This window comes from Dryas octopetala, chromosome 1 (assembly GCF_963921425.1).
Source record: "Dryas octopetala chromosome 1, drDryOcto1.1, whole genome shotgun sequence".
NCBI classification, from domain to species: domain Eukaryota; kingdom Viridiplantae; phylum Streptophyta; class Magnoliopsida; order Rosales; family Rosaceae; genus Dryas; species Dryas octopetala.
In genome coordinates, this window is record NC_141366.1 from 22,824,401 (window position 1) to 22,833,134 (window position 8,734).

General features: G+C 35.8%; 1 protein-coding gene across 2 annotated transcripts; it reads left to right on the forward strand.

Moving 5' to 3' along the window:
• The first annotated feature begins 2,359 nt into the window (after window positions 1–2,359).
• Window positions 2,360–8,079, forward strand: LOC147299212 (zinc knuckle (CCHC-type) family protein). 2 transcript variants are annotated; one of them, XR_015123236.1, is made up of 8 exons: window positions 2,360–2,809; window positions 3,200–3,331; window positions 3,425–3,583; window positions 4,250–4,411; window positions 4,539–4,655; window positions 5,847–5,957; window positions 6,096–6,656; window positions 7,727–8,079. XR_015123236.1 is itself a non-coding variant. In XM_086249663.1 (7 exons), the coding sequence occupies exons 1-7, from the start codon at window positions 2,453–2,455 to the stop codon at window positions 6,549–6,551; spliced, it is 1,494 nt and encodes a 497-aa protein (XP_086105789.1). In that variant the 5' UTR covers window positions 2,360–2,452; the 3' UTR covers window positions 6,552–6,915. The 2 variants fall into 2 exon arrangements, 1 of the variants encoding a protein (XP_086105789.1); XM_086249663.1 differs by lacking the exon at window positions 7,727–8,079 and having other exon boundaries at window positions 6,096–6,915.
• The last annotated feature ends 655 nt before the right edge of the window (window positions 8,080–8,734 follow it).

Consider the following 8,734-nt stretch of genomic DNA (forward strand, 5'->3'; position numbering starts at 1 on the left):
CCGAAATTTTTTGAATCCCCGAATCCGCCCCAAATCCCCGACTATGTAAACGGGGATTCCCCGTCCCCGACCCCGCCAGGGAGTGGCTTCCCCGAACCCGCCCCGAATCCCCCACCTATGTAAAGAGAGATCGCAGAGAGGATGGCGAGTGGCAAACGGCGACGGCGACCAGAGAAGGAGATCGCAGAGAGAGGACGGCAAACGGCGACGGCAAGAGGGCGAGACAGAGAGGCGACTGGCGAGACTCGGGGTTGCGAGACAGAGGGGCGAGATGGTGGCGAGAGAGCGGCGAGACAGAGATGGTGGCGAGAGAGCGGCGACACAGAGAGTGCGAGACAGAGGGACGACCGGCGAGAGTGCGAGACGAGCGGCTCGATGGTGGAGACTGGCGAGATGGTGGCGACTGGCGACTTGGCGAGAGGGCGGCGCGACTGCGAGAGAGACGCAGTGACTGAGAGAGATAGAGAGTTAGAGATTGAGAGTGAGAGTCTGAGAGATTAGATATTTAGATCACAGTTTTTTTTTTTTTTGTTTTTTTTTTTTTTGTTTAGGGTTTGGTGTATTGGGGTTTGGAAGTTTGGGAATTGGGGTTTTAAAACATATATATAAATATATAATTTAACAAACATACATTTATATATGTTAGTACATTTAACAAAAATACATATTAATACCCTAAACATATATATTTGTTAATTTACTTAAAAAATAATTTAACAAATATATGTTTTTTCATTTATATAAAGCTTAGGGTTTAGGTTATTAATTTTATGATCTAAATTATGTATAAATATATAAATTGAAAGAATAAGGTTAGGGTTTAGGGTTTAGGTTATTAATTTTATTATCTAAATTGTGTATAAATATAGGGTTTAGGATTAATAAGTTTAGGGTTTAGGGTTTATGGGGTTTAGGCTTTAGGGTATAGGGTTTAGAGTTTTATTATCTAGATTGGAATAATAAATTTAGGGTTTAGGCTGTATGGGGTTTAGGCTTTTAGGGTATAGGGTTAGAATATATGGTATAGGGTATAGGTTTAGGGTATAGGGTTTAGAATATATGGTATAGGGTATAGGGTATAGGGTTTAGGGTTTAGGGTTTTATTATCTAGATTGGAATAATAAGTTTAGGTTTTAGGCTTTATGGAGTTTAGGCTTTTAGGGTGTAGGGTTTAGGATATAGGGTATAGGGTATAAGGTATAGGGTTTAGGGTATAGAGTATAGGGTTTAGGGTATATGGTATATGGTAGGGTATATAGTGTAGGGTATAGGGTATAGGGTTTAGGGTTTAGGGTTTTATTATCTAAATTGTGTATAAATATATAAATGGGAAGAGTAAAATCATAAGAACTTGTTGGTCTGATGGTAAGGAGCTGTGGGAGAAAACTTGAGGTGCCAAGTTCGATCCCCCTACATGACACTTTTAACACTAAAATATTAATAATATATATTTGGTGTAAACGGGGCGGGTTCGGGGTCGGGGGAGCCAAAACCATACCCGCCCCGCCCCCGACTCGGGTCCCCGCCTAAATCCCCGAATCCAAACCCGGCCCCATTTATCTCCCCCATTAGGGTTTTAATCGGATCGGGTCCCCGCGGGGATTCGCCCCCGCGGGGATTTTTGCCATCCCTACTTATTCTACACACTAGGAGGGTAAGGGGTGAACATTTAGGGAAATACTCTCACAAATTGGAGGAGGAAGCGGTGCCGAGCGTTCGGCTGCTATAAAAGTTTTGCTACCGAGCGCTGAACGACGAGAATCCGCAAAAAAAAAAAAGATAAATCTGCCTACAGAAAAACTGTATATATATATGGGTGAATTTATGACATTATATTTTTGACACAAGTTTTCAATGTGACCAATTTTATATATGATTTCAACGATCAGAACTGTCTATTTTTTTTGTCTCTATTAAAAGATCATCCATACAAAAAATTAGGTAAATCATAAACCATTTATCTATAAAGATTAAATGATCAATATTGGTCAATAAAATAAACACTTAAAATGTTGACCATTTAATTTTTGTAGGTAAATAATTTTTAATTAACTTAATTTTTTGCAAAAATAATTGTTTAATTGAAACATAAAAAATAAACGGTTTAGATCGTTGAAATCCTATATAATATAGACCTCATTAAAAATTTGCGGAAAAAATATGGTATTATGGATTGCCCATATATAAAATTTGTTTCAAAGTTTGATGGTGAGTGGAATTCGCTTTAAAAAAAATAATAATAAACAATAAATTGGTACAACATTAGATCTGTCCACGTCATCATCGGAGTATGTCCGAGTCCAATCACAACCGTCAATTACAAACTTCAAAATCTCCACCAAAAGCCGAAATAGCAAAACCTAACTTTCCAGTTCAATCAAAAGCACGCCTATCTTTTTCTTTGACAGTCGTCACCCCCACAAAATTAGGGTTAGGGCTTAAGAATTTGAACATGGGCAGGAGAGAGAAGCAAAAGGCCAAGCTTGATTGGGACGAAGCAAGCGAAGAAGAACGAGAATTAGCCAATACAAAGCCTTCGCAATATGTGGTCGAACTGGGCAGTAGCGACGACGACGATGAGGCCAACGAAGATCTCAGCCTCAAGATCGTCGAGAAGGCTTTGTTGATGCGTGCGGCGAAGTTGGCCCCAGAAAACGATGTCGTTGCAGGCGAGTCAGGCGGTTTGATTGAACTCCTTTCGTCTTCTTCACAGGAAGCTGAAGTTGCGGCTGCGGATTTGGAGACTAAGAAGGTAATTAGGAAGGATAGGAAGAAGAAGATTAAGAAGATGAAGATTGGAGACCAAGCTGTGAGTGATTTTCGTCTTCTCCTATGTTTGTTTCTATGGAAAATTAGTTGACGAAATTATGGAACTTTTCTCATTGGTGTAAGCTTTATTTAATTTTACTATGATAAAAGTTTACTGTAAATTTAGTTTAATGTGGTTACACAAATATAAATAGTCATGTTCTTAAGTTTGTATTTAAAAAAATGGAATTTAATTGGAAAATTGACTTTAATAATATCAAATTGTAATTTATATCCCCCTCTTCGTTTTATTGACTGTTTTTGTAGATGTGTGTAGCAAGAAAATGTCCCAGTTTTTGGCCTAAAAGTTATGAATTTTCTTTCTTTGGTGAAGGAGCTATTAAGTCGGTGCCTTATGTATGGCTTTTTTTGTATCGCATTGTTGGTTTAGGTTGTTGCAAAAGAAATAGAGAAGGTAGAGGCAGGTAGAGCTGTAGATTTGGCCGAGGCGAAGGAACTAAATAATGATGAGATTAAGGACAATGTTCAAATTACCGACAACGTTGTGCTGCGGAAACTTCTTGTGAGTTCAAATATTTGCTTTGAAATGACCTTTTGAAATGCAAATCCATATGAAGGCCTTAGCTTGGTATCTATCTTATTTCTATTCTATCAGCGGGGACCAAGGTATTTTGATCCTCCAGATAGTAGCTGGGGAACATGCTATAACTGTGGCGAAGAAGGTCATGCAGCAGTGAATTGCACTGTAGCCAGGCGGAAGAAGCCGTGCTTTGTTTGTGGCAGTTTGGAGCACAATGCCAAGCAATGCAGAAAGGTTAGTTGGAAGAGCACTAAGATTCTAAGCTGGCTATTTTTTTTTTATGAATAAATTGTCTATGTAATCTGGAGTGAATTGAACCCTTTTCTCTTTGTTATTAAACTTATATTTAGTGTTTGAGGGTAGTGGGGCTTTAAAACAAAGGTTTTATGTTGACATGGATAAGTTCAATTGCATTTGTTGATTTACCTTTTTTTTTTTTGTTGAAAAGATTGAGGTTCATACTCAATCATTCTTCCTCTCTTCATTTCTGGGAAGAATTAACTAAATGTTTGTTGTCATTGTAGAAGGCAGATCTCTTTCTTTTCTTCGTATATACACAAGCTCTCTTCTGTTTTTTAATTCGTATTGGATAAGAAAGATCCGAAAACAAAACCAAGGCTCAAAAAGATTGAAAACAAAACCAAGGCCCTTTTTTTCGTGTTTTCTGTATGCTATATAATCTTATATTAGCGCCACTTTCCGAATATAATGAATTCTTCACCAGTTTCATTATGATACCGTGCTTTTATGGCATTATACAAAGATAGGTTTCTCTATTTCTTTTTCCCTCCTTTTTCTCTTTAGTTTGTGATGTTCCCATTGGACGCTCTATAAGATGGTTTTTAGGCATTAACCATCATTCATCTGGGTTCTTATGGTACCTGCTTTAAATTTTTATAGGGACAAGATTGCTTTATCTGCAAAAAAGGTGGACATCATGCTAAAGAATGTCCTGAAAAGCAGAAGGGCGGCTCATTGAATTCCAAAATATGTTTAAAATGTGGAGATACTGGGCATGATATGCATTCATGCAGGAATGATTATCCAACTGATGATCTCAAGGTATTGTTGATTTTTAATTCTATCTTTCATATGATTTTCTATATGATATAAAACTATTTAATGTTTTGTTGGCAATTTGTTTAAGAACTGTGTTTTATTACTTTTTTTTTTCTTTTTCCTTAATCAGGAAATCCAATGTTATGTCTGCAAGAGACTTGGTCATTTATGTTGTGTCAAGTTTGTTGATTCTGGTACGAGGGAAGTTTCTTGTTACAAATGTGGTCATTTGGGGCATACTGGTATGGTAAGTCTTATTGTCTGTTTTCAATGTTTTTAACTGTTTTTGGTGTTTTATTTTGGGGGTGGGGTGGGGTGGGGTTGTGCATTAGAGACTGCACATTGCACGCTTCCATGCCTTTTGTTATGAATGTGGCTGAAGATGGATTGTCCAGTTAATAAATATAGTACTAAAAACTGACAGAAAAAAAAAGGATATAGTGCTGAAATGTTCATCGACTTATTGGGATTTTCTTTGATATGTTGAAATTGTCTATATTGTTGACAAAATATATTGCACAAGTTTCCTTTAATATATCTCTGTGTGTGTGTGCGCATGTATATATGTTTATAAAGATTATTCTCCTAGCAGGTCCTTAATTAAGGACCTATTTCTATGGCATTCGATTAGATATGGACGAGGTGAGATGCATTGATATTGAGATGCATCTCATCCACCCTACATTGCAATCATCCCAATATTATCTAAACGATAGGGAGATGTGTCCTCATTTAACTAACTTATTAGAGAAAAGTTATAAACACATATGTGCTGTGAGTTCATTGGCAATGTTTTGGTTCAATATGCAACCAATTATATGTCATAATTTTTATTTATCTTTGGAGTAGGGTGATTTCAACAGTAAGCTTTAATATTAGATGCTTGATATTTTAAATTGTTTGTCGATAAATGTGAGAGCGGAAACTAAATTTTTGCTTCCCGTCTTTAAGAAGTCTAGATTTCCCTCGTTAAACTGGATATGTGAGGCCTATATATCAAAAACAATCTTATACATTTTTCTGGTGCTCTTTATTTTCACACATCCAATTTGGTGATTAATTCTTTTTGTAGTCTTGTTAGAAATTTAGTGAATTCAAAATGGTACACATTTTGAGGTTTGTTTTTTTAATTTATTAATAATGACTTAAAATTATTTTTTCATGTTTAATAGGTTGCAATTTTGCCTTTAGTTTTCTTGTCAAACATATCTATCAATTATATCTTGTGATTACTTGGGAGTTTTGATACTACCTGTTCATATTTTCTATTTCTCAACATCTTTTGACCATCTAAATATCTTTTCCTGGAATAAAATGCGTTAATTTTCTTGGCCTGTGTGTTAAAAAAGATTTAGCATTCTATTTTTTTTTTTTTCATTTTGCCAAAGTATTCAACCATTTTTTCCTCCTTTTAAGAAATGGGAATCCGTACATGCAGGCATGCTTTAGCTTACATGGAGGGGAAACCAGTGGTTTCGGATCACCTCGTTTATGCTACAAGTGTGGTGAAGAAGGTCATATTGCTCGTGAATGCACAAGTGCTTCTAATGTAAGTTTCAGTTGTACAGCTCCCAGAATTATTTAATAGCGTGCAATCTTCTTCTCTGTCTTTAGATTATTTTCTTCTGTGGTAGTGTTAGTATTACGCATGGAAATATCAACTGGATTGCTTTATGTAAACTTGCAGGCTCGCAAGAGATATGGGGAAGTGTTTAAATTATCTACTCCAACTTTGAGACCTCATAAGGAAAAGAAAGACTACATGGGATTCAATTCTGCTCCTCATGATCTGAATAAGGCTCATAAAAGGAAACATATGCAATATGAAGAAAGAGGCATTACAACACCACAAAAAGCAAAACATAGAGGTGGCTGGGTAATGGATGATCCAGGGGACTTCTCCCCTAGAAAAGGTAAAAAGAACAGTTGGAAGTCTCCTGCATCACCATCCAGTAGGGGTCATAGGATTTCAAGTTTGACTGCAGGCGGTCATGCTTCAAGTTCTAGATCATCTAAAAAACTGTGGAAGGGTTCTGGAACTCCAATCTCACAAGGGTCATCTAAATCTCAGCACAGATATTCTGCATCGAGGTTTTACAACTCTAGCGCAGATGGAAATAGAAGAAATTATGATTGGTGGTAGGCAAAAGGCATAATATGTTTAACTGAAGCCATTGGAAGGAAGCTACTGTAAAAGTTTCTTCATAGGCATGTTTACTTGTGGGTTCATAAGCGTTCTTTTGATGTTGTAAGTATCCGTTTTCCCCTCTTAAGTGATATAATGATTATTGTTGTTCCCCCTTTTCTTGGATGCTCTTGATATGATTCATGTGTCAAGTTCTCCAAGTTATGTATACACATGTGTGCCTCCCCTTGCACATATTTACTGGCGAACAGTTTTCGTTTCCTACATGTTGAGAAAAATATTATGGTCTGGAAAAAAGTTCAAAATTTTTTAATCGTCTTTTCTTTTTCGTATCTTAAAATGTACTTGCACTTGTTTCTTTATACACATTTGTGTATGTGTTTCTTTTTTTCATACTTTATTTTATAAGGTAACTTATTATATATTCTCTTATTGCTTGGCTTTATTTTGCCCTGATCTGTTAATTATGCCACCTCTTTATCAATTTTGTATTGAAAATTTTCACCCCCAGGTTTAGGGTTAGGGAGAGTGAGAGTGTATGCAAGGATGTGAGAGGGTCATGTATCAACATGGATATAGCCTGTCAGAGACAGAAAATCCCAAAACCTGGACAGAATGACATGCTATGTCAATCTACCATGTGATGTTTAATATGGCATATTAAACATATGAATTTATTTATGTCTATACTGGTTGCTTGCATAGAATCACAGATGGTAAAATGAAAGTAAAACAGAATGATTGTATAACACATTTTATTTGACAAAATGCTTAACACCCTTGTGATAGGAAAAAAAAAATGCTAAATTTTTTTTGTCCAAAATAAGTCTGATTGGTCTTGAATGATATGCGGGAAAGGAGTGGACAATACTGTCTCTGTTCTTTGCATATGGACCAAATTTTCATGAATGAAGTAACCCAAAAAGTGTAGCTGTTTTACCAAAAAATCTAGAACTGTAGCTTTATGTGTGACAGAATATTTTGTGCATATGGAGATGGGTTCATGCAAGGATTAAATCAATTTTTATTTTATTTTGTTCTTTGTGGATTGTGTATTATGTGGTAACATGAGTGAAGTGAATCATTAAATCAAAGAATGTTATATGCATGTTTAGTAGGTAAACTGAATAAAATTCTCTCACTTTGTTTTGGTTTTATGTTCTCATACACAGATTTGAAACTGATCTGAAATAACTGGTTTGGACTAGGGCGGTGCTCGGTTTTCACTTGTGTTCTTGTTGCTGTACATTATTGATGAAGAAACCCTTAATTTTGGGATGTCCTCATCCTTCCATTGCTGAGCTTAGTTATTTCTGACAGAAATCTATACCTTTAGTTTCTTTGAAATCCATTGTCTGGAGATTTAGTTGCAATGTTTTGATTCCATCCTTTTTCTCTTTCAACTGTTGTCTGTATCATGTTTATGAGCTTAGAGGATCTTCCAAAACAAAGTTCCAATGCCTACTAAAAGTTTCTCGATTTTTGCTGACAATGTACAAAACCAATGACATACTCCTTTTCAGTCTTATGAAATTTTATTTATTTGCGTTGCGCATCTGCTTCTGTTGGATAAGATGAAGCCATTTCTGGTCTTTATACATAAGCCATCAGGGGAGAAAGGAAAAGGCAGCGGTTGATTTTTAACTGGTGGTTATCAATTTTCTTTATGTTATTTCTTGATTATTATTGTTTATTTATATTTTCCTTTTCGTTTGCCATTTAACAAGTGAGTTTAACTGAATCAATTCAAGTTCAGGAGAAGACATTTGAGTCCAGCACTCGAGGTTAATTTGTTGCTTGCTTAACCAACTTGTTTTTTTTTTAATCAAAGCTTAACCAACTTGTTAAGGTCCAAAATTTGTGAAAAAATTGGGTTAGGCCTAGCGATCCAAGCTCTTGCAAAATTTAACCAAATCAGTCTACTTCAGGATAACATCTATCCTCATTCCTACCAATTTGGAAGTCAATATCAAGAGATGGAGAGTTCTCTTTTCTTGAGAAAAAATGAAAGAGATTACTTTATTATTATCAGACAGAATAGCATTGCATTAAAATTGTAGTAAATTATTAAAAAGTCCATTTTAGAGCCTTTTATACCAAAAAAAAAAAAAAACTCACTTAAATAGTTGCAATGATAAATAGATTCACTTTGTACAAATAAGTTTACGTTATTTTGTTTT

Excerpts from the sequence above, each read along its gene's own strand:
- LOC147299212 (XM_086249663.1), top strand. The coding sequence starts at position 2,453 with ATGGGCAGGAGAGAGAAGCAAAAGGCCAAGCTTGATTGGGACGAAGCA. Across the intron at positions 3,332-3,424 it reads TTGTGCTGCGGAAACTTCTT|CGGGGACCAAGGTATTTTGA; the intron begins GTGAGTTCAAAT and ends CTATTCTATCAG. Across the intron at positions 4,656-5,846 it reads ATTTGGGGCATACTGGTATG|GCATGCTTTAGCTTACATGG; the intron begins GTAAGTCTTATT and ends CCGTACATGCAG.